At 44.5% G+C, this 25,418-nt stretch overlaps 1 protein-coding gene across 1 annotated transcript in view; it reads left to right on the forward strand.

The window, feature by feature from the left end:
- musk (muscle, skeletal, receptor tyrosine kinase) overlaps positions 1 to 25,418 on the forward strand; it is a 181,434-nt gene that overhangs the window by 52,459 nt on the left and 103,557 nt on the right. Inside the window, exons 6-7 of the mRNA XM_072258156.1 lie at positions 7,825 to 7,949; positions 8,869 to 9,028. Of these exons, the coding sequence (XP_072114257.1) occupies positions 7,825 to 7,949; positions 8,869 to 9,028 (285 nt within the window). The remainder of the gene's footprint in view (positions 1 to 7,824; positions 7,950 to 8,868; positions 9,029 to 25,418) is intronic.

Genomic DNA, 25,418 nt, shown 5'->3' on the forward strand with positions numbered 1-25,418 from the left:
ATTTTATTCTAAGCACACCAACTTCTCCCAGATTCGGCCACTCTTCTAGGCAAATTTTACAGGGACTAATTAAGATGCCAAGACACATATCTTTGATATGTGAGGAGATCAGGATTGAACTCACAGAGACGTGAGGTAGCAGCTCTACCAGCTGTCCTACTGTGACATACATGGGTTTTGACTGGACAAAAGATGGCTGGAGTCGCTAAGCATTTTCGTGCAAGTGTGTTTATTCAGTGTGTCAAAACATTCAAACTTACAAAAATTAACAAAAAGAAAACTGCCAATATTTACAAAAAGATGTCTATCAGAAAACATAGCAAATAACTCCATAATTTATCCAGTGTAAACTCTGAACATCTCGATCGATCTCTCTCCCTCTACTTCTGAGAGTGAACCGCCCTTTTTAAAGTTAACTTCAGACTGCGCAGGAATCAGAAAATGATGCACCCCACAATGTAGTTCCATTCATATTACAAAATAAACTGAACTATCTATCTTAAGTATTGTACATAAATAATATAAACCCATTTACACATCCACATTACTAAAGAAATGGAACATTCCTACATGTATGGCTGGAAAGGCATCATAAAGCCAAACACTTTAGGACCCGTTATTAGAATATACCGGGGAAAGACGTTGAAGTGCGCACACTCAGCACAACAACAGCAGAATCGCAAGGCAATGTTTGTGCATGTAAATATGCACGTGTGTGGAGTGCGTTTACTGAGCACTCTCCGTTACAGCCTCTCTGCCGCTTCGGTTAACAGTTCACCTCATTTACTTCCACCACTTCCAAAGATATGTCAGATGTCCCTCGCTCACTTTCACTTACGACTCAGCTGAATCTCTGTTGGGAAGCCCTTCAGACTCTGAATAGGAGCTTATGGGTTTAAGAGCACTATCTGAACAAAGCACCATTTCCGGGGCTGACACTTGTCAGCATTACAGAGGCACATCCGGGCTATCAGAACTGGTGCCCTCTCCAGAGAGGGTGGTGGTGCCAGTAGTAGGGAATATGTATTACAGCTACAAAGACCCCGATTCAATCCTGATCCCAGCTGCAGTTTGCAGGTACTTTGTCTGACCATAGGTTAACTAACCACTGCAAGTTGCCCCTAGAGTGTAGGTAGGTGCTGAATCTGTAGAGAGTTAGTGTGCTGAGAATAAAATGGGATTAGTGTAGGATTGGTTGCTGATCAACGTGAGCTCGTTCAACTGAGAGGACTGGTTCTGTATGGATCTAGGACTTGTTTTGGATGAGACACTGTACCGAGTTCCATCCGCCATCTTGGGTGGTGTTAAAGGCTCCTTGAGCCATTTTCAGAGAAGCTGTGGGCTTCTTCCTACTCTCTCATTTAATATTTATCACTGAATCAACATTATTGTGACAGATTATCAATTAATTATCACACTGTGCAATCCTCTTGTGCACACATTCACTGCTGTGGTCCCCATAAGCAAAAATGATACAGTGTGTACACAGGCAGTGACTTGTGCTGTAGAAATGCACATATTTCTTTAGAAGATGTGTCAACTATAAAAATACTAGCAAGAGAAAATCTGCAGATGCTGGTAATCTGAGCAGCACGCACAAAATGCTGGAGGAACTCAGCAGGCCAGGCAGCATCTATGGAAAAAAAGTACAGTCAACGTTTTGGGCCAAAACCCTTCAGCAGGACATCTAAATAGAATTTCCAAATTAGTGTTATTCCATCAACACAGACAGGACACATGAAATCTGTGACTCCCGTGGATCACCTAGTCAGTGACCTAGTACAGTAGCTGCCCAGGTTAGGGTCCGTGTGGAGAAATGTGGCAGACTGAAGTCTATAGTCCAGAAATAGATTTCATGTTAAAACTGTAACCCTGTGGGTTTAGTGAGCTGCACCAAATTGTTGTTTACTTTTGACTTAATGATAGGTGAGACCATTTGACAGAAAGAGACTGCAGCTATTTTCATCCACCTAAGAAATAAGGCACGCCAATCAGTTGAACAGCTCCCACCTTGAGTAAGGTTAGATTCCCTGGAATTTAAAAGGTTAAGAGGGCAGTTGTCAAGAATACTCTGAAATTGTCAAGATACTAATTTGCATGCATTGAGCAAATGGAGAAAATGATATCTCCTGTTCACAAGAGTGTAAAACTGGAGGTAGATAGAGAAGGGCAGCCAAAAAAGTTCTTTGCACTTTGCTACTAAAAGAAACACAGAGAGAGAGAGAGGATAACATTTTTTTATGTGCGTAGGTCACAGAGTTTGACAGCACAATAGCATAGTGGTTAGCACAACACTTTACAGTACCAGTGACCAGGATTCAATTCCCACTGCTGCCTGTAAGGAATTTGTACGTTCTCCTAAATACCACATGGGTTTGCTCCAGGTGCTCTGGTTTCCTCCCACATGCCACAGAAATACCGGTTGGTAGGTTAATTAAGTCACTGTTAATTGTCCTGTGATTAGGCTAGGATTAAATCAGGAGGTTGCTAGGCAGTGCGGCTCAAAGGACCAGAAGGGCCTGTTCCACACTGTATCTCAAAAAATAAATGAATACAACAACAGCACGGGAGCAACTGGTCACATGCTGTAGATGAGTCATCAGAATCGCAATTATTTTCATTGCCTTAGATATCCTGGAAATCCATTGTTTTGTGGGAGAAAGAGATGTTTCTTTACCTACAAAAGGCAGTGGAGGCTAAGCCGATAAATTAGTTCAAGAAGCAGGTAGGCACAATTCTTCATGTCAAATTGGAGAAGATAGGGTCAGGGCGGTGAAGGGAATGACCAGTCATGATGGTATTGGATGATGAAGCAGGTCAAAATCAATGTAAATCTATTATCAAAGTACATATACGTCACCATATACTACCCTGGGATTCATTTTCTTGCAGACATATATAGGAAAGTAAAGTACAGTAGAATTTATGAAAGAATATACAAAGACTGACAGATGACCTTTGTGCAAAAGAAGGTAAAATGTGCAAATAAAAAGATAAATATTTCATTCTGAGAGTAAGAGTTGTGAAGTCCTTGAAAGTAAGTCCGTAGGTTATGGAATCAGTTCAGAGCTGAGGTGAGTGAAGTTATCTGTACTGGTTCATGAGCCTGTTACTGAACCTAGTGGTGTGGGACCGAAGGCTCTTGTACCTCCTCCTCAATGTTAGTAGCAAGAAGAGAGCATGGGCTGGATGGTAAGAGTCCTTGATGAGGTCTGAAGGGCCAAAAGCCTATTCCTTCTCATTCTTTCTGTACTTGTCTCCCACTTTCCCTAACATCCTGGCAATGCTCCAAACAAAACCTTACTGACTGGAAAGTGGCTGTTCCAATTTCTACAGTAATGCAAAGCAATCTGTAGCTAGTTGTTATTGCAACAGGATTTCTAGATAATTATCTGGGTATTATCACTGGACATAGCAAATTATGCTTCCTACATTACAATAGTATGCAGACTTCATCAGCTGTAAGCACTTTGTGGCATCTTCAAAGATTGTGAAAGCCTTTTGGTTCATACGTTGACATCAATTACACACGGACTCCAGTAAATAATTTTCCCAACTGGTGTTTGAGATGTTTGCAGCATTATTAAGTCTCTCAGGAATGATTTAATTAAGGACCTATAAAATAGTTGGAAGCACATCCCATTGTGAGTCAGAGCCATTTGAAAATGGGGAGAGGGAAATAAATAGCAATCATTCAGTTCATTATTGAGCACAATGGATAATCTGTCAACACATATCCTCATGCTCCAACACCACACCAGGTTCTGACAGAGATGGTGAAAACTAACTGGCCTATAGTTACCTGCCTTTTAGGCCAGTTAGTTCAACATTTGTATTTGGGAAATACAGCTATCATTAAAGAAGAAATGGCGAGGCATCTGGAAAGAAATAGATCCATCAAGCAGGCGCAGCATGGATTCAGCAAAGGCAGGTCCTGTTTGACAAACTTACTGGAGTTCTTTGAGGATATACTGAGCACAGTGGATAGAAGGGAACAGATGGACATTATTTATTTGGATTTCCAGAAGGTGTTCGACAAGGTGCTGCTTAAAAGACCATGAAAGGGTGCATAGAGTTGGGGGTGATGTATTAGGATGGATAGAGGATTGGTTAAATATTAGAAAGCAGAGAGTTGAGATAGATGGGTGTTAGTCTGGTAGATGACCAGCCCTTTAACTGACAGCAAGTCTCAATCCTCTGGTTAGGAATTTGTTGCAGTACTTGAGGTTTGTGCCCTTTGCAGAGCGTGAGCGCACAGTGCAATTATGCCCAAGCTTCTTAGGTAAATGTTGGAAACATTTAACATTATTGTGCATCCTCAGATGTATTTTGTTCCACTTAGAACTGAAAGTAAGCACAGGGCAAGCCAGGATGTCGGGAACTCAGTGAGGTAATATGGGATGGGAAGGACTTGGAAATAGGAATGAGGATTACATACATGGCTTAAGATAGAGAAATAAGTGGAATTAATGCATTGCAGAGAATGTATTAACTAAATGGCACAACGAATTTAGAGAACTACATGTACAGATTGAATTTTCTGCATATATTATCATGGATAAAGTATAATTTTGAAATAAAATAGGGACAATGATTCTACAGTTGAGGCAAATTCTGAACATAGGGTAATGCAGGTCAGCAAGTATTGACAAAAAAGAATGAAGTCAGTTGAAGTAAGCTAAGTCAGAGACAGAAAAAATCATGTCAAATGTATTGCCATGTGCGCAACGGTGGTGGAATACAGGTACAAGGAAAAACTTGCAACAGTGTCACAGGGCACAAGACAATAGTGTAAAAAGCACAACCAGAGAATAGTCAATGTAGTGCAAGAGGATCCGTTTTTTCCCCAGCTTTCTTGATTTTCCCAGCTCTAAAAGCAAATAAAATGTAAATACTGAAAATTTGACATAAAACCAAAAATGCTGGAATGCTCAGCAGGTCAGTCAGCATCTGTGGAGAAACGAAGTTTAAATTTCAGGGCCATTTCAGAGCTGCTGATGTGCAAGGGAGAAGATGGGCCAGGAGAACTTCAGAATAGCCTCGTCTAGGAAGAACTAAATCAGGAGTGAGGATGTTGGCAGTGGGGCCTGACATGGGTAATGCTGTGGAGCCAGTGGTCTTTGCCGAGACTACATTGCCTGCTCTTGCCCCTCAGTCAAGGAATGAATAGAGCAGGGAGAATGGAATAAAATTATTGTTTGCAAATCATTCCTGTTAAATTCACAGATATGTTACAACTTTTGCTGCCTTAGCTCCCTCCAACTGACTGCAATCTTTTTAGTCTAAGCTTGCTGACCTGCATTTCCTCATGTTCTGAAATTACCATAAATGTAGACAAACTGAAATGAAAACAGAAAATGCTGAAAGTAATTAACAGGTCATGCAATAGAGAAACAGTCGATATTAACAGAGATCCTGATAAAAGATCACTGGCCTGTTTCCCTTCCTGCAGATGCAGCCTGACCTAGTGAGCATTTCCAACATTCTCCATTGTGTAAGATTTCCAGCATCAACAGTTCTTAGAAAAAGTAAATGATTTTATTCCATTCATGGATTTGCTGGGTTTAGGAAGTCTCCACCTGAAAGAGTGAAACCATCTCATTTGAAAAATGAAATTGAATAATTAGAGGTTATGGCCATGAACAATAAGAGCAAAACCTCTCATTGAAAGGGTCAGCATGGGGCCTGATGAAGGATGCAACGTTTTTCTGTGCTACATCAGAATACTTAGCAAGTAAAGACATTGAACAGAGCCCACGTGGGTCACCTCACCTGTAAACGATTCAAGGTTGTTTATTGTCACAGCATGGACATAGGCCCTTCCGTCCAGATGAAACGTGCTGACCCAAAACATTGCCTCCCCAGATGCTGCTTGATCTGCTGGATTGGCCATTACATTGTTTGTTGCTCTTGATTCCCAGATCAGCGGTCCCTTGTGTCTCCCTTTGGCCGAGCTCACCCATGTCAAGCACCGTACCCACCTGAGCTGCATATGGGCTATACCCCTCTCAACCTTTCCTCTCCATATACCGGGTCCAATGTCTTTTAAAAACATCTGTGCCCATCTCCACTACTTCCTCTGGCTGTGGAAGTGGGATCCTTGGACTGTTACGGTGATGGGTGGGGTACCAACCAAGTGGGATCCTTGGACATTATTCTTCAGCCATAATGAGAGCGTTCTACTTTATTGTAATTACAGCCCTTCAGGATGCCTTGGGCGTTTACTTGAATCTTACACTGCCAGTTGGGGATAAGGTTGCAGGCAAAACCCAAGTGCAGGAAGGCCTGTCGGTACCAAGTATTCAATCCGTTCTTATGATATTGCCAAGTGTTGGCATGCCGGGGAAGATCTCCTGCCAGCTGAAGCTGAGGAAGTAGTTCCAAAACAATTAAATTTGTTGCAAAATGTTGCCGCTAAAGGTTTGATCCTGGACCCTAGACTCCATATGAATGAGACTTCAAACTGAGGCCCAGTCTAGTACTCTTGATGAACGTAAAAGACTTCATAAACATCACGCACAAAATTCCGGAAGAACTCAGCAGGTCAGGCAGCACCTATGGAAATGAATAAACAGCTGACATTTCGAGCCGAGACCCTTCTTCAGGACTGAGAAGGAAGGGGAAAGACGCCAGAATAAAAATATCAGGGGAGGGGAAGGAGGATAGCTAGAAAATAATAGGTGAAGCCAGGTGGGTGGAGAAAGTCAAGGGCTGGAGAAGAAGGAATCTGATAGGAGAGGAGAGTGGACCATAGGAGAAAGGGAAGGAGGAGGGGACCCTGTGGTAAGTGACCGGCAGGTGAGAAGAGGTAAAAGACCAGAGTGGAAAGAAGAGGGGAGGGCGAGGGATTTTTTTTTTACCAGAAGGAGAAATCAATATTCATGCTATCAGATTGGAGACTACCCAGATGGAATATAAGGTGTTGTTCCTCCACCCTGAGAGTGGCTTCATCTTGGCACAAGATGGACACATCTGAATGGGAATGGGAATCGGAATTTAATTGTTTGGCCTCCAAGGAGTCCCATTTTTGGCGGATGGAGCAGAGGTGCTCGACGAAGCGGTCCCCCAATTTACGACGGGCCTCACTAATGTAGAGGAGGCCACATCGGTAGCATCAAACACAATAGATGACCCCAGCAGATTCACAGGTGAAGTGTTGTCTCACCTGGAAGGACTGTCTGGGGCCCTGAATGGAGGTGTAGGAGGAGGCATAAGAAGAACAGGAGAGTTGGTTAGTAGAGCAATCTCTTAATGACCCACTAAAACAGAGTATATGATTATTGGAGTCATAGAGCCCTATTGTCGGGAAACAGGCCTGTTGAACTAGCTGGTCCATAATGACCAAAATTCCCCTCTAAACTAATCCCTGAGTTTAGTCCATATCCCGTGGAACCTTCCCTAGCTGTGCATCTGTCCAAGTACCTTTTAAATATTAACATAGCTGCTTCAACCACTTCCTCCAGGAGCTCATTCCATACACTGATCATCCTCTGGGTGAAAAAAAAAAGTTACCCCTCAGGTTCCCATTGAATGTCTCCCCTCTCAACTTAAAACAACCTTCTCTAATTCTTGATTCACCAACACTGGGAAAAAGACCGTTCACATTATCATCAGATTCCAGTGTGTGGATGCTTGCTGACCCGAAATTGTCTGCTTTATTTCCTGCATTACAAAGGTGCCAATATTCATCCTGCCACAGCCTGAGGTAATGAAAGATACCCTCTGATTTCAATGAAAACATAATAAAGCCAGCAAGCCTCCAGGCCACTGTTTGAAACGTTAACCTGAGTGATGTTCTTTATATCTTTGTTGTTTATCCCATAGTCCCTGCAAGAATTGTAAAGGCGCCCACATCACAAAATGTCAGCTTTGGTTCCGAAGTGACTCTGCAGTGCAAAGCTACTGGGTTTCCAAGCCCCACCATCAGGTGGTTGGAGAACGGGAGAGCAGTGAGTCTCTTTAGTGCAGTTTTCAATGGTGTGGTTGGTGGTTGCTAGTGAGTCACTCTAATCCTTTAAGCCAGAGAGTACATGTTGTGTTCCTGCACTAGATATTACGAGAATGTGTCATTTACCTTGCAATTAAAGGAATGACATCTGGAGATCCCTGGGTGATAGGCTTTAAGATCAGGCATTGAGTTCAAAATCTCCAAGGGGTAATTTATGGGCAGATCTAATTGTATTCTATTTTGGGAAATGGGTAAAAATTTGAAGGATAAATAAATATTAGAAGGAGCTAGAGAATGAGCTGTCACAATCTGAATGGACCTAAGTACCTCTTCCAGGGCTGTATTGTGTGATGATTTTGAATCCAGCTTTTGCAATATATGGCAGTTTGTGCAGTCAGTAATTTCCCACAGGCAAGAGGGAGGAAAGGCTTGGCTGATTGATACTGGGTTCAGGCAGATGCTGGAAATCCAGGGCAACAGATACAAACTGCTGGAAGAACTCAGCAGGTCAAGCAGCATCTGTGGAAGGGAATAAACAGTCACTATTTCGAGCCAAAACCATTGACCAGGACTGGGGAGGAAGGGGGAAGAATCCTGAATAAGGTGTGGGATTGGGCGAGGGGAAAGAAGTTACAAGCTGGCAGGTGATAAGTGAGGGGGGAAGATGAATGAGTGGAGGAGGGGGAAATGAAGTCAGAAGCTGGAAAGTGATGGATGGAAAGGTGAAGGGCTGAAGATTAAAAAAAAAACTGATAGGAGAAGAAAGTGGACCATGTAAGAAATAGAAGGAGGAAGGGCACCAGAAGGATGTGATGAGAAGGGGTAAGAGGAGGGCCAGAGTGGGGAATTGAAAAGCAAGAAAGGGGAGGAGGAAGAAATTACTGGAAGTTATCCCCACTTTTATTTTGTGCTTTCTCCAGGTCCCCAAGGGGTCAATGCAGAATCGTATCAAGGGAGAGATGGTGGAGTCTAGGCTGCGAGTTTATGTTACTAGACCTTCGCTGTTCACTTGCTTGACCACCAACAAACACAGTGAAGGAAGTTCCACAGCAAAAGCCACTGCTACTGTGGATATCATAGGTCAGTGAAGAGCGCTCCACACAGAATGTCTGTATACGTGCCTTGTTTCTTTTAATAATTTAGTTAGCATCAAACACAGATAGATGTTCTGGGAGAGGAATTTTCCTCACTGCGAAAAGGTGATCGAATTGAATTTTGCGTTCTCTACAGCACTCCATCTACAGCAGGCAATAAATCCCAGATAAATACAGATTTCACAACAGTTCTGGACAATTACAACATCAAAAATTTGTAAGTTGCCCATTCTATATGCAGTCTTTAACATGGGATGAATGCACTGATGAATGGGTGAGATGGTTACAAACAAGAGAAAATCTGCAGATGCTTGAAATCCAAGCAACACACACAAAATACTAGAGGAACTCAGCAGGCCAGGCAGTGTCTATGGAAAAGAGTAAATAGTCGACACTCTTCTTCAGGATCCAATCAGAATGGGTGATATGATCATTTGTTTAATAATAAGACTAGTTGTGGAATTGTACTGGTCGGATACAGAGAGTCGCACAATGGTGACACATTGGCTAATTGTAATGATGGAGGCAATAACACTAGTGAATCACACACTGACTTGACTGAAGGCAGGCAGGTACCATCTGTATGGAGAGTGTCAGACAACATCTGAATGGAATAGATCAAACAGTCTGAATGAAGTTGCTCAGACACTGTCTGAGTGAAGAGGGTCAGACACTGTTAGAGTAGGCAGTCAGACACTGTGGGGAGAGCATCAGGCATGGTGTGGAGAGGGCCAGACAATGTCTGAGTGGAGAGGTCAGACAGTGTTTAGGTAGAGAACGTCAGACACTGTCAGGATGGAAAGCGTTAAACTTTGTCTCTGTGGAATAGATCAGACACTATCTGTGTAGAGAGAGTAAGACACTGTCTGAGTGGATTAGGTCAGACACTCAGGGTAGAGATGGTTAGAGTTGTCTGGGTGGAGAATGTCAGACAGTGTCTAGGCAGAGAGGCTGAGAGTATCACTCTCTGCATGAGATAGTCAGACATTGATCGAATAAAGTGTGTCAGACAATGGAGACTGGATGGTTATGAACTCAGAGACTCTGTTTACCGCAGTTGGCTTGGCATTCAATGAATCTCTTTCCTCTGTCCTTGCTTCCAATTCATTGGCCAACATTGAAGTGTTAATACTCCCCTGGGCAATTAAAAACTTAATAACAACGTATGGGAGGCCACAGACTATTGTTTATGCTCTCAGCTGTGAAGTCAGAAAGAACGGACAGCTGGTAAAGATCCTCACTAATATGTGCCTGGCCATTTTCCATTGTGCTGGCAGCTTCTTAACTTACCTCATGTTTGGCCCTATTTCATGATAATGGTCATTACCTTAGGACGATTGTTTCAAGAGGAAAACTTGTGCAGTAATAGAATTTTTTTTTGGGACCCAGCCTGCAAATGTATTCTGTCTCATTGGGAAAAGACGTGCAAAAAGGTACTTGCATTTCTATGGCACTTCACGCATCTCTTTGACAGCAATGAAGTTCTGTTGGAGTGCAATCGCTCACTTAATCCAAATTTTCCACAGTTAAGTTCTCTCTTTCAGAAACATGATAATGTCCAAACGATAAGTTTTCCATGATGATGAGTGAATACAAGTTTGGCCAAGACACCAACATGAATTCTGTTTTTCCTCTTTGAAATGGTATCATGGGATCATGTTGTGAATGCTATGTCAGTCTTATAGATTCGGTCTGGGTGAGCATTGTTTCTCGAATGTCTCATGGAATTCTTAAATACTTATGGTCCTTGGTGTTGTCCTTCATAAATTCAAATATTTTCTCCATGTCAAACCTCTCAACTTTTCTCACCTTACAGTTCCACGTAAACCCTCTCAACTCTTTCCACCTTAACGTTCCATGTCAACTCTCTCAACTCTTCCCTCCTTAACGTTCCATGTCAACCCTCTCAGTTCTTTCCACCTTAAAGTTCCACATCAATCCCCTCAGCTGCTTCCATCTTAAAGTTCCACGTCAACCGTCTCAACTCATTCCACCTTAAAGTTCTCATTTGGACAGTCTCCAATATGCTCAACTTTTCCCGATGAGAGGAACCTCTCTGATTAAATATCATCCTTGTAAATCTTTGGCACAATTCTATAAATTTCAATTTGCACAAATTCTATAGATTAGCTGAGTCGCATTTTTCTTTTGTATTTAAACTAGATTGTCATTGTGAACCAAGGTGTCATAACCACTCTGTCAATAATTACTGGGAGATTGTACTGATATCCTGCTGAGCACAGTATAAAGGATTGCTGTCTTCTTTACTGCCATAGAACCATACAAAGACTTATAGAAGAAACACACACACTGTGTACTTAAAACAAAAAGAACCAATGTTATTTAATAATAACAAGAGCCAATGTCATATTCATTACCTTAGTAAAATTAGCCAAACATAACTAGAGATGAGGGAGGTATTTCTTTAGCCAGAGGGTGGTGAGTCTGTGGAATTCATTACCACAGGCAGCTGTGGAGGCCAGGTTACTGGGTACATTTAAGGTGGAGGTTGATACTGTAGATTCTTGATTAGTCAAGGTATGAATGGTTATGGAGAGGGGGCAGGGGAATGGGGTTGAGAAGGAAGTGGATCAGTCATGATGAAATGGCAGAGCAGACTCTAATTCCAAAAGGTCTAATTCTGCTCCTTTTTCTGATGGTCCTAATTATCAACATAAATACTAGAATAAGTGGTAAAATCCGGCTGGAAAGATTGAATAAGAAATTTTTCAAGATAATAAGGGGAATTGATAGGGCAGATGAAGAGAAACTCTTTCTTTTGGTTGAGGAATCTAGACCTAAGGGATGTGGTTTTGAGCCAGGCTCTTTGAGGGTGAATTTGGAGGCACTTCCACATGCAATGGAACCTAGAAGTTTGCAAAATTTTTCTGTAGATGGCAATCCCTAACATATCAATTGCTAGCTTAAATCTGAGACCAATATATTTGTCTAATGCAAAAGTATTTGGAGAAAAGCCAGGCCTTTGGAGTTACGTCACCGACCAAGCACGATTCCAGTGAAGCCTGAAATGGCTCCAGAGGCTGAATATCCACATCCTGCTCCTGTGATCCAAGCAACTTGGAGATGTTTAGCCTGGAAGGAATCTGCAGAATGACCTAAAACAAATCTCTAGGTGTCCATTAGTATGGGACTAAAGGGGAGATACTGCTGGGAAGTGTAAAAGATCCAAAGGGGAGCAAACTCAATTAATAAATTTGTCAAGGGATCAGTTGCTGGGTTAATGAGAGAAAAAAGTAGGTTTGGTGACAGATTGAATAGGTTTCAAAGACTGGCGCAAGCACGATAGACCAATGGTTCCCGTCTGTTATGGAGAAGCCTTTGACAGGCTTCTTACAAGAAAATATCTCTTAATACCTTTTAATACCTCTTACGAGGTACTAAAAAGATAGAAACCCTGGTGTGTGTACAAACTTCACCCTGTAGGTTTCCAATGAACAAATTTACACATTGGATCTAATCATACTGATGGCTCTGCCAAGAATTCTCATGTGTTGACCATGTCTACCACCTTAACCAATACCATGTATTGCAACTTGCAAGAATACAATGTATTGGTGGGGGGGATGGGGGAGGTCAGATGCTGATTCCTCTTGCTGTGCCTCTGAACTCATTGTTTCTAATTGCCCTGAGCTGGCTGGCCTCATACTTGACCCATCAGCTTTACACCAGGCACCTTGACATACCTAGATCTTCAAACTTCAGTAAACTGGCAACCAAGATTAAGTATCTGTTTATAATTCCCTTTTATATCAATCAATATAAATTATTTCAGTGAATTTATGTATGTGCATTTTAACTACATTTATTAGTTTTTAATATCACAGTTCCCTGAAAGCAACTTTTAATTTTTGAACCTATTTAATTTTATTTCAGCCGTTTCTAATCAGTTATTTGACACTATCTATCAGCTGTCTAGGGACCTGAGGATGAAGCAGGAGGATACAGGCTCACATAAGGCCTAGTTGCCCCAGTCCAAAGTTTCTGCTTCCAAGGCAGCCCAATCAGAGGGGGCTTGAGGCCACTGAAAGACAAGCAGGCCCAAAAGGTCAAATGCAGCTGCGAAGAAGTGAGCCAGTTTAAGCACAGTCCAAGCCAATAATTTGTCTGACGTTAGTGGAGCCGCATTTGGGCAACCTCCAGGTCTGTGGTGACAATAGCACAAAGAACAGCAAACATAGTGATGATACCAGAACTAAGGGTATCAAGTGCATGTAAACACCACCTCCTCCTCCTCTCCCCATGCCACATAGGATCCTGACTTAGAGACATATTATTGTTCCCTTGTCATGTCTGGGTTGAAATCCTGGAACTCAATTCCTGACCTGACAACACTTATGGGAGAGCCTGCATGACATGGTGAATGGTTTTGGAAGCCAGCTCATCACCAAATCCTAAGAGGAATAAAGGAAAGGGGATAAATACTGGCTTTGCCAACATTACCAGAGTTATTTTTTTAAAGAACTTCTAATAAGTCCATAAAAGATCTCAGAATGTTTTCCTCTAAATCGAGGACCTTCCCATAAATTGGCCAACTTCAACAGTCAGGCCAAGGCTGGGCCTGAATAGCCTGGAACTGTCAATAAAAGCTCATAAACACAAGGAAGTCTGCAAAAGCTGGAAATCCAAAGCAACACACTGAAAATCATGTTAAGGTTGTGTCCTTCACCAATCCAGCGTGTGCCACTGTTAGTGTGTTTTGGAAAAGTACCTGCTATTTCAGTGCAGGAAGAACAGTGTAGCCAATCAGCATGTAGTGGGGCTGCACGTTCACCACTGAAATATTCTATGCACATGATTGTTGATGGAGTATTAAACAAGAGCCTAGACATCTCAGCTGACCTTCTTCAAATCGAGCTGTATGGGGTCTCGGAAGCCACAGTTTAGACTCTCTGGAAGCAGGTGGCCTTGGACAGCCAAGCATTTGCCCCAATAGTTGGCAGCACTCGATGCTCTGAGGTTTCTGGAAAAAGGCGTCGCCCTTCTAAACTGAGCCACTGGGGATGCAACCTACATAAATAGTACAGAATAAATCAGCTGTCAATGTCTCATTGTTCTGCGAGTCGTATAGAAATCTAGAATTCCTGACATTGAAGTTAGATGAATATCTAGAGCCATAAACAGCAGGCACAATTGGAATTTCTGATTTAATTGTTATGTGCAGCACAAAAAGCAGGCCACACAGCCCAGGTGCCAAGACATGACAATATCCAACGAGAGAAAATCCAGCTATCACTCCCTAACATTAAAAGGCATTGCCACTGATTCCACTTAGTTCTTTATCCAGCTCCTCCCCATCAGAGTCTCAACGTATCTCAGCCACTCCAAGTGAGAGTGAACTCCAGATTTTATCAAGTCCTAGACTTGGTGCACATGGGAGTTGGCGGAGTTTGAAGCTGAATGTTTCAGACTGGCTAATGTCCAGTTTAAACGGGAATGTCTTTGTTATTGTTGCATTGATTGAGATACAGTGAAGAACTTTGTTTTTCATGCTGTCAGTACAGATTATTTCAAGGAGTAAGTACTTTGAGGTTGTTGTTGGTTGGCATTCAGTCTGTCTCGAAGGTGACTGGGTGATGATGATCATCATCACAAGCCTGTGTGGGAGGTATGGAAACCCTGAGATACCCAGTCGTCAAGATCCCCCTCTCGGCCTCAGCAGTGTAGTCCAAAGGAAAGCTTATGAAGCAATACATTTGGCACCAGCTTGGCTACAGGAGCTGCCGGAAGGATGTTCAATGACTTCCAGCTGCCTGAGGGCCCCACTCCAGATTTGCTGCCTTCGTCTCTCTGGGGATCTAGTTCACAAGTGGGCCTGCGTGCTACATATGCAGAGGCCAGACCTCCTCCCCATCCTGTGCAGTTCAGCCTGAGTCCGAAAAGAGTTCAGTTTCCATGTGTCGCCAGTGAGGAGGCACTACAGAAGTGTTAAGGATCCGGCCTGAACATTGGGTCGAAGGGCCTCTGCTGGTAGCTCTGGATCACGACAGTCTTTAATTTCTGTTTTCTTTCACCTGGCCATGTGGGTTCTGGCCCAGCCCCTTTCCTTTTCATTTCCTTTCCTTTCCTTTTTGGACTTCCTCCAATTACCTGCTTGTCTCCTCATTTGCACCCACCTTTTCTAATTTTCACTCATTACCCTGTCCATTTAAACCCTGCCTTGACTAGCATCCTCTGTCAGTTTGTCCCAGTTTTGACCTGTGTCGTTCCAGCCTGTCATTGTGACTTCTACCAACCAATTTTGCCTGATTCTGTGTTTTGGATTTTGCCTATTCTTGGACCTGATTTTTGCCTGTGCGCTCTGGATTGTCTGCCCTCGCCTGACTGCCTTTCCTGGTAAGACCTCTGCCTGCCATTTGGATTCGTGCCTGCCTTCTGTTTTTGAAAGACTGTTGCCTTCGTGCTCCCTAATAATCCTGGTGAAATAGTATTCATTGGTCTGCACTTGAGTCCTGCCGAAACTTGACAGAACCCGACGGAACGAACTAGCCAAGATGGACTCAATGGACCCCAACCAGGTACATGAGGCCCTCTCCTGACAGGGCGTGTTGTTAGGGAGACATGAAACACAGTTCGCCTCTATCAACCAGTTGATGGAAGCCTTCTCCGCCACTCTGACCAGCATAGCCTCCCAGCTACAGCAGATTCAGCTGGCGCTGAACTCTAACCCACCTTCTCTTGCTGTGCCATCAGCCCCACAGACTCCAACCCAACCAGCCCGAGAGCCCTGTTTACCTCCACCTGAACTTTACAATGGTGAACCAGACACCTGCAGATCCTTCCTGTCTCAATGCTCACTGATTTTTGAGCTGCAGCCCACTACCTTTCCCACTGATCGATCCCGTATCGCTCATGTTATCACGCTGCTGTCTGGAAGAGCAAGAGAGTGGGGTACGGCTGTGTGGGACAGCAGAGCCCCTTTTTGCCACACGTTTAAGGACTTTTGTGAGGAGATGAGAAGAGCCTTTGACCGTTCCCAGCAGGGACGAGAGGCAACAAGGGAGATGTTGCGAGTTCGCCAGGGTAACCGTTCTGTTTCGGACTACGCCATTCAGTTCCGCACACTGACCGCCACTACCAACTGGAATTCGGCGGCCCAGACTGATGTGTTCCTCTACGGGCTTAGCAAAGAGGTTAAGGATGAACTAGCCACCAGCAACCTGCCTGCTGGCTTCCAAGAGCTGGTCGATTTGGCCATTAAGATTGACAGCCACATAAAACAGCGTCAGCAGGAACGTGATGTCCGGGGGTCACGAAGAACCACCAGGGGGCGTCTGACCTCTTCTCAACCAGCACCCAGATCCCCTTCCCCGAGTCTTCAGTCACTCCCATCCAGCCCAACGGAGCTCATGCAGATTGATCGTACCCGTCTGTGTCCTTTGGAAAGGAGGAGAGTCAGTACCAACTCCTGTCTGTATTGTGGTCAGGCTGGTCACTATGTATCTACCTGTCCCCGTAAAAGCCAACGCTTGCTCGTAAAGAGGGGACTATGGGCGAGCAGTACTTCCTTCCCCCGATTCCCCATCACTCGAACCCTGCTACCCGCTTTTATACTGGCTGAAGGGAGGAGACGTGCCGTTTCAGTTCTTATCAACTCTGGGGCTGAGGGAAATTTTATCAGTTCCAGTTTTGCCGCCAATCTCGGGATGCCACTCTCCCGTCTGAAGCAATCCCTGGAGGCCAGTGGCTTAACTGGAGTGAAACTTGCCATGGTTACCCACCCTACAGCTCCGGTGAGTCTCCTCATTTCTGGCAATCACCAGGAGAGCATTGCCTTCCATGTAATAGATTCCCCCAAAGCTGATGTTGTGTTAGGCCACCCATGGCTAGCTCAGCACGGTCCACACATTGATTTGTCTAATAACAGAGTGTTAAGCTGGAGTCCTTTCTGCCTAAATCATTGTCTGAGTGTTGTTCACGCTGCTCTAAGTCCAGTTCCTCTACCTACAGACGGGTTTCCCGATCTGTCCTCTGTACCACCTGAATATCTGGACTTCAAGCTGGTACTCAGCAAGACTCAGGCCACCACCTTACCCCCACATCGCCCCTATGACTGTGCTATAGATCTCCTTCCGGTACCTCGCCACCTAGGGGCTGTCTGTATTCCCTGAATCCACCTGAAAAGGAAGCGATGGACGAGTATATCCAGGAGGCCTTGGCTGCAGGAATTATCCATCCCTCTTCCTCCCCAGCAGGCACAGGGTTCTTCTTTGTAGCCAAGAAGGACAGGTCCCTGCGTCCTTGCGTGGGCTATAGAGGTCTCAATGAGGTCACCATTAAGAACCGCTATCCTCTTCCTCTTATGTCATCTGCATTTGAATTGCTTCAGGGTGCTTCTATCTTCTCCAAGTTCGACCTCTGCAATGCTTACCATCTGGTCCGCATAAGAGAGGGGGATAAGCATTCAATACGCCATCTGGGCACTAAGAATATCTGGTAATGCCTTTCGGACTTTCTAATGGTCCTGCTGTGTTCTAGTCCATGGTGAATGACATCCTCAGATATGCTGAATCAATTTGTATTTGTGTACTCAGATGACATTCTGATATTTTCTGGGTCCCTCTCTGAACACATCCAGCGCGTCCGTTGGGTGCTCCAACGACTCCTGGAGAATCACTTATTTGTGAAGGCGGAAAAGTGTGAATTTCACCGGAGTTCAAATTCGTTTCCAGGATATGTGATCAGTGCTTGAAGAGTCCAGATGGACCCTCAGAAGATCAAGGCGGTAGAGGAGTGGCCACAACCCGCCTCTCAACGAGATGTCCAACGCTTTCTTGGGTTTGCCAACTTCTATTGCTGATTCATTCGAAATTTCAGCATCCTGGCCGCCCCGCTGACTGCTCTAACCTCCTCCAAGTCGAAGATCACCTGGAATCCAGCGGCTGAGAAAGCCTTTTCTGATCTAAAGACCCGTTTCACCACGGCACCTATCCTCCTTCAGCCCAATCCTACAAGGCAGTTTATTGCAGAGACTGACGCCTCTGATGTAGGAGTAGGGGCTATACTGTCACAGCGTTCAGCAGAAGACGACAAGCTACACCCGTGCGCCTTTTCTCCCCACAAATTTTCGCCCGCAGAACGTGACTATGACATCGGCAATCGAGAGTTATTGGCTGTTAAACTTGCTCTTGAGGAACGGCGGCATTGGCTGGAGGGAACGACTACTCCTTTTCTAGTCTGGACAGATCACAAGAACCTGGAATATATCCGTTCAGCCAAACGCCTCAACTCCCGCCAGGCTCGGCGGTCCCTGTTTTTTGCCTGTTTTAGATTCACCCTGGCCTACCGTCCTGGCTCTAAGATCGACAAGCCTGACGCGCTCTCCAGGCAGTTTCCAACAACCGACGAGGCGCCCGAGGTTACGACCATTCACGCCAAGCAATGTCTGGTCGCCGCAGCACAGTGGGAGATTGAATCTGTGGTCCAGTCTGCCCAGCAGGGTGAGTCTGTTCCTAGTGCCTGCCCTGCTAATCTACTGTATGTTCCCCAGTCTGTCCACTCCCAGGTTCTCCAGTGGGGACACACCTCCAGACTGGCATGTCACCCTGGCATCAGATGCACAATGGCTTTCATCAGTCAAAGATTTTGGTGGCCATCCCTGAGGAAGGATGTTGAGAGCTTCATTTCTGCCTGCCCAGTCTGTGCACAGAACAAGACCTCCAGCCAGCCACCAACTGGTCTCCTGCGACCCCTGCCTGTTCCTAGAAGGCCCTGGTCACACATTGCACTGGACTTTGTCACCGGACTCCCTCCGTCCGACAGTAACACTACCGTTCTTACCATAGTGGATTGTTTTCCCAAATCAGTCCACTTAGTTCCCTTTCCCAAGCTGCCCTCTGCCAAGGAGACTGCCAACCTGGTGATTCAGCATGTTTTCCGTATTCACAGTCTCCCTGTTGAAGTGGTATCCGATAGAGGTTCGCAATTTACCTCCCACTTCTGGAGGGCCTTTTGCAAACTACTCGGGATCAGGGTTAACTTCTCATCTGGGTTTCATCCACAGAGTAATGGCCAGACCGAGCGGGTTAATCAGCAGATGGAGGTGATGCTCCGTGGTGTGACGTCTCAGGAATCTTCCTCTTGGAGTCAGCAACTTCCCTGGGTCGATTACGCCATTAATTCTTTGCCTTCTGCTTCATCATGTTTATCACCATTCCAGTGCTGTCTTGGCTATCAACCCCCCTTATTTGCATCTCAGGAGGAGGAAGTGGGCGTTCCCTCAGCCGAAGCGTTTGTCCAGAGGTGTTCACGGATCTGGAGAGGAGCCCGAAAGGCGCTGCTTCAATCTACAGCCAGAATGAAGCAGCAAGCAGACCGTCACCGCATCGAGGCTCCCCATTACCGCCAGGGTCAGAACAACCCCTTGAAGGTGGACTCCCGCAAGCTGGTGATCAGCCCTTCGGCAGTACGTCTAAAACTACCTCCTACCCTTCGCAGAATCCATCCTACATTCCATGTTTCAAGGATTAAACCCTTTGTCTGCAGCCCCCTGTGTCCCACCCCCAAGCCCCCTCCCCCTCTCCATCTCATCGGTGGCTCAAAGACCTTCACTGTGCGCCGATTACTGAACATTCAACACAGGTCGTGGACTGCAATACCTCTTTGATTGGGAGGGCTATAGCCCCGAAGAGAGGGGTTGGGTTCCCGCTTGAGATATCCTGGATCCCTCTCTCATTAAGGACTTTCATACCCCCTACCAGCAGGAAGGGTGCCTGGAGACACCCGTGGGGGTGGAGGGGTACTGTTAAGGATCCGGCCTGAACACTGGGTCGAAGGGCCTCTGCTGGTAGCTCTGGATCACGACAGTCTTTAATTTCTGTTTTCTTTCACCTGGCCATGTGGGTTCTGGCCCAGCCCCTTTCCTTTTTGGACTTCCTCCGTTTACCTGCTTGTCTCCTCATTCGCACCCACCTGTTTCTAATTTTCACTCATTACCCTGTCCATTTAAACCCTGCCTTGACTAGCATCCTCTGCCAGTTTGTCCCAGTTCTGACTTGTGTTGTTCCAGCCTGTCATTGCGACTTCTGCCAACCGATTTTGCCTGATTCTGTGTTTTGGATTTTGCCTGTTCTTGGACCTGATTTTTGCCTGTGTGCTCTGGATTGTCTGTCCTTGCCTGACTGCCTTTCCTGGTAAGACCTCTGCCTGCCATTTTGGATTCGTGCCTGCCTTCTGCTTTTGAAAGACTGTTGCCTTCGTGCTCCCTAATAAATCCTGGTGAAAGAGTATTTACTGGTCTGCACCTGAGTCCCATCGAAACCTGACAAGAGGAGGTTTGCTGTTGAGGTAGCACAGGGGAAAAGCAATAGCAGAATGCAGAATACAGTGTTAAAGTTGTGGTTGTAGAGAAAGTGCAGTGCAGGTACACACATTCAGTCACATTTCCCATAGTGCTGATGGAGACAGGCCTAAGGATAGGTTTGAACTGCTGCCTGAGGCTATGGTGCACTCCTGTCTCCTGTCTGGGGTTCCAGTCTCAACCCTGATACCCATAAGCCAGTGTCTAGATAGACAACTCCAGTGCAGCACTGAACAAGCACTCCATGGTTGAAGTTGCTGACTACTGAATGAAATGTTAACCGAGATTCTTTCTGGTCTACATAAATACAGTATATCCTGTTACACTATGGGAAGTCCCTTTATTATGGAGGGTTTCAATTCCTAAAGAACTGACCATATCACAACTTTCTGTAATATGAAGTTTCTTTTTCCTGTTATAAACAGAGGTGCATTCCTATGGGATAGTTATTTAGAGATAAAACGGAGAACAGGCCCTTACAGTGCAACAAGCCGCACAACCCAGCAACCATACTGGCAGCCCACCTATTTAATCCCAACCTAGTCACAGTACAATGACCAATTAATCTACTCACCAGGACATCTTTGGACTGTGGGGGAAACCAGAGCACCCAGAGGAAAGAGTGGTCATGGGAAGAGTGTACAAGCTCCAGACAGCACTAGAACTGAACTTTGAACTCTGACACCCCAAGCTGTCATGCTAACCGCTGTGCCAAGGTAGCGCCCTAAATGTTTACTCGTGACGTTTTTCACTCATCTTAAACCAGGTTATCCATGATGACAATGAAGCCAATTGCCATTACTTTAACAGCTAAAGCCAATATTTGACTCAAGGGATGGACAATGCTAGAGGCAAAGAAAAAAAATCTTATTTATAGGCATTCAATTCTGTGGGGAAATAAGATCTGAATATGACATTGCTGTGTCAACTGGATTGACAGTCACAGCTGAGTGCTTCCTTTGCTGCATCCTATCCAGTGCAAGGATATATGAACAAATGCCACAGAGTGCAGCACACTGTGAGGTGTTTTCTCTTGTGGATTTGGAAAGGGATAAGAGATATCAGGAAGACAGATGAGATTCAAGGATTGGGGGTCATGAGAGAAAGGTGGTTTAGAAAGAGTTCGGAAGATAACTGGTTAAAGTGTGTGACTTGGTGGAAGTGAAAGAACCATGGATCAAGTTAGGGAGTGGGCATGAGAGTAGAGCACATCAGAGAAATTGTCCATTCACATATCCTCAGACTGGAGAGAGTGCAGCAAAGGAGGGACTCCACTGTGACTGCCAACCCAATTGGCATCAAATCCAAGAGGGTGCTGATCTACGACCTTCGTTGAGTCGCAGTTCAGATTTAGTTGTGTTTTAGGGTTCATAAGGATGGTTTTGGGGACAGAGTAGGAGTTGGAGATCAGGTTAGTATTTAGAACTATGGATCGGAGAGAATTGGAGGTCATTTCAGAGTCTAAATCTCCACTCCATGTTCGAAGACCAGTGACATGGACGTGGGCATCTGATGTTTAGACCAGCAGACAGTGGACAGTCAGGTCAGTGAGTTGTCAGTGGTTTTGGGGTCAGATCCATGCAGGGAGGCAGGACAAGTTCCATTGACTCCCTGGGATCACAAATTGATGAGACCGGAGTTTGAGACCTTGTATTCAGGGTTCTGTCATTGGCAAGCCTGGTGATCAGTGATCGGCATGAACTGGGATCTGCTGAGCATTGCTATGCAGGTACCAGAATGTGTGGCAAGACTTGCAGGTTGCCCCCAGCACACCCAGGCTGTGTAGGTTGTTAATAACATAAACATTTCACTGTATGTTTGGATGTACACATGACAAACTTGGATCTTGAATCCTGAATCTTGACGTTGAGATGCCAGATCCAAATATTATTGCCCCACAGTATTGAGTGATGAAAAACTAAAAATCAACAGCATTTGTTGTCCCTTTTGCATTTCTTGCTTACTAACTTTCCCACATAAATTCTGCAATAACGAATTTTATTGCGTATTTGAAATTTTTGGAGAGTGATTTGTGAATTCACTAAGAAGGATTTTCCATTATCTGACTGGCTTTGTCCAGGAGTCACCTGTATAATGAAGAAAAGAGTCTCCATTGCCAATATTACAGTACCTGCCTGTCAACAATGTAAGTCAGGACAGATCTTCTGTTCATTGTTGAAGTGGCTGTACACAAATAGACTTCAGCAATTCCTTCATTATAGCTGAGGCTGTTGGCTAAAGGCACTCGATTGATTAGAAAGTGTCTTGGGATGTGGTAAAGGGAGCTACAGCAGTGATAACTTCATTTCAGGCTTGTACCCACAATGACCTTGGAGTAGTTCAAGGTGGTTTAGAGGCACCTTATCTCAACCATACTGCAAAGGAGCTGGTTGGGATGAACATGGGGTGCTTTTTAGCACTGAACCTTCTGAATAAGATAGCAAACTGGCATAATACAATGGAAGCCAGCCAAAATATTTGCTTTCCAAAGTAAGCAACATAAACCAGGCAGCAAAACTCCAAAGTTCTGCAGCTTCTGGCATTAGTATTGAGGAATTACCTGAGGCCAAATAAAACACTAGCTAGCCTTTTTCCCCCCTTCCACCAAGAGTCTGATCCTTTGTAGCAGTTGAACTGTTCACGACCCCATTGCTAACACTTGCCATGGAACACACAGTTCTGACAGTTGTCAATGGCTGTGAGGTTGAAGGACAGAGAACACTAGATGATCTCTGCATTAATTCATCAACTCTATGACCTTAAGAAATGACATTGATATAGTCACCATGGAGCTCTGGAATATTTTGTCTTAAGTGTCAGTAAGATGATTCAGAACTGCCTTAGCAACTCAATTCCTTTAAGTCATATTATGAGCAATATCCAGCCAAAGGTGCTCTGGCAATAGATGCTCACTTTGCATTCTTTGCTTCACTTTACATGACAGTACAGAAGCAGCCCGTTTGCTGTTTATAATCAATTTGAACCAGCTCCCTCTTCTCAGCTCTCACTAGCAATATACCCTTATCTCCCTTGTCTTTAACCAGCTTCCCCTGAAGTATATTTTTCTATCAAGTTTCCTCATCCAGTGGGAGCCATCATTCTTGCTGCACCCCCAGGAGTAAAAAAGGTTCTCCTGAGTTTCCTTGTGAATTTTTAGTGACCATTTATGCCTCAAATCCTGATATCTGATATCTCCTACATGCAAAAACAGTGTCCACCTCATTGGTTTAACGCTGCCTCATTTTAAAGACCTCTGCTGACTCACCCCTCAGCTCCCTTTTTCCTTGATACTTCCTGTCATTAAAATCTATTTTACTCACTCTCATTGTTTTTCACTTCACACAGCATTCTCCATCCAGCCCAGCAGGTAGCTGAACAGGGCTAGAACCTTTGTGATGCTCTTGATTTGAGAGCAGAATAAGAGGGAGAACAGCAACGTGCTGAATGTCACCAGGTGACATCTTGTGCTAGCTGCTGAAGCTCCCTAAGAAGTAGATAATGTAGGAAGAGGTGGTTGAACTATTAAGTAATGTCACTGCTGAAGAAATTCTGGAGCAAGTTAACACACACATTGGAAAACTTACTGGAAGTTCGTTCAGCCACTGAAGAAGCAGTGTGCATATCTAAGCAATCAGAAAATACATTGAAAAAAGTTCACCTCTGTTACTAATACTTCCAAGATTCAAAGTGCATTTGTTGTCATAGTATGTATGTTGTATAAGGAAAGGTACATCGCATCCGGAGTTTCTCTGGTTAGCAGACGGTTTCCCTCCACGCCTCTCTGACGTAGTGGGGAACCGTGTACGAGGCAAGTTACAGCAGTGGTTTTCCATTGCCTTCTGAAGGGTGAGTTTCCAAAGAGATCACCAGCTCGTAACCCAGCACGGATGGAAAGTGTGCAGGGGAGCCAGCTGCTGGATTCGAACTCGGGACCTTTCGTCCCGAAGTCTGGCACTGATGCCTCTACGTCACCAGCACAACCCTAAAATTTGTCTTCTCCATGGACAGGCATGAAACAAAGAAGAACCATGGACCCTGTTCAAAATTCAAAGAAAGACATCAAACACCCCCCATGCAAAAAAATTGCACTAATGGCAAAATAAGCAAAAAAAAAAAAAACACAATCTAAAACACACAATCAGAACATAAGAAATAAGAGCTGAAGTAGGCCATCTGGCCCATAGAGTCTGCTCCACCATTTAATAAGATCATGGCTGGTCTGGCCATGGACTCATCTCCACCTACTTGCCTTTTTCCCCATAACCCTTAATTCCCCTATGAAAAGGCATATTTCAATACTGTTCAGCTCAGTGTTCATTATCTGTAGGCTGCCCTGATTCAAAAATTGCCCAAAAAGAAGTAACTAAAAAGAACATCCAGAACTAGAACCAGAAACTAGAAGACATCATAAACCCAAATTAGAGTCTAAATCTACAATCTGTGTCAATTAAACCTTGCGCTGGCACTATATCCCCAAAGGCATCGAGGGAGAGGGAGATCACTCAAATGCAAGGATCTTCCCTCAGGAACAGCAAACGAGAGAGCTTACCCAGAGAACTGAATCGTAGAACTAATCATTGGTGAAGGCTGTTCTGACCAATGTGCCTACGTTTATCCTCAAAAGAGAAACCAATTACTCAAACTGTACATACTTACCCAGTTCCATTTTGAACGGCACTATTTTCTGCCCTCTCATTCTCAATTAGAGCAACTCACTGAGCCAAACAAATAGTTCCCTGATCTTAAGGTGGTTCTAAAAAGAATGCATTTTAATTCATTTTTCAGATCATCCTAGAGTAGCTTACAGAAAATGAAGTAGCATTCATTGCTGTTTTGTGGAACATGCAGCAGTCAATTTGTGCTCAACAAACTTCCATAAACAGCAAAGTGACTACAGCCAGATCATCTGTTTTACAGGAATAATTCAGGAATAAACTTTTCTCCCAATATAGAGAAAATTTCCATGGACCTTTAAAGATCTGGAAAACGAGAGGACATAAGTTGAGAGTTAAAGGGCAAAAGTTTAGGGGTAACATGAGGGGGAACTACTTTACTCAGA

Source organism: Mobula birostris, chromosome 5, assembly GCF_030028105.1.
Source record: "Mobula birostris isolate sMobBir1 chromosome 5, sMobBir1.hap1, whole genome shotgun sequence".
NCBI lineage: Eukaryota > Metazoa > Chordata > Chondrichthyes > Myliobatiformes > Myliobatidae > Mobula > Mobula birostris.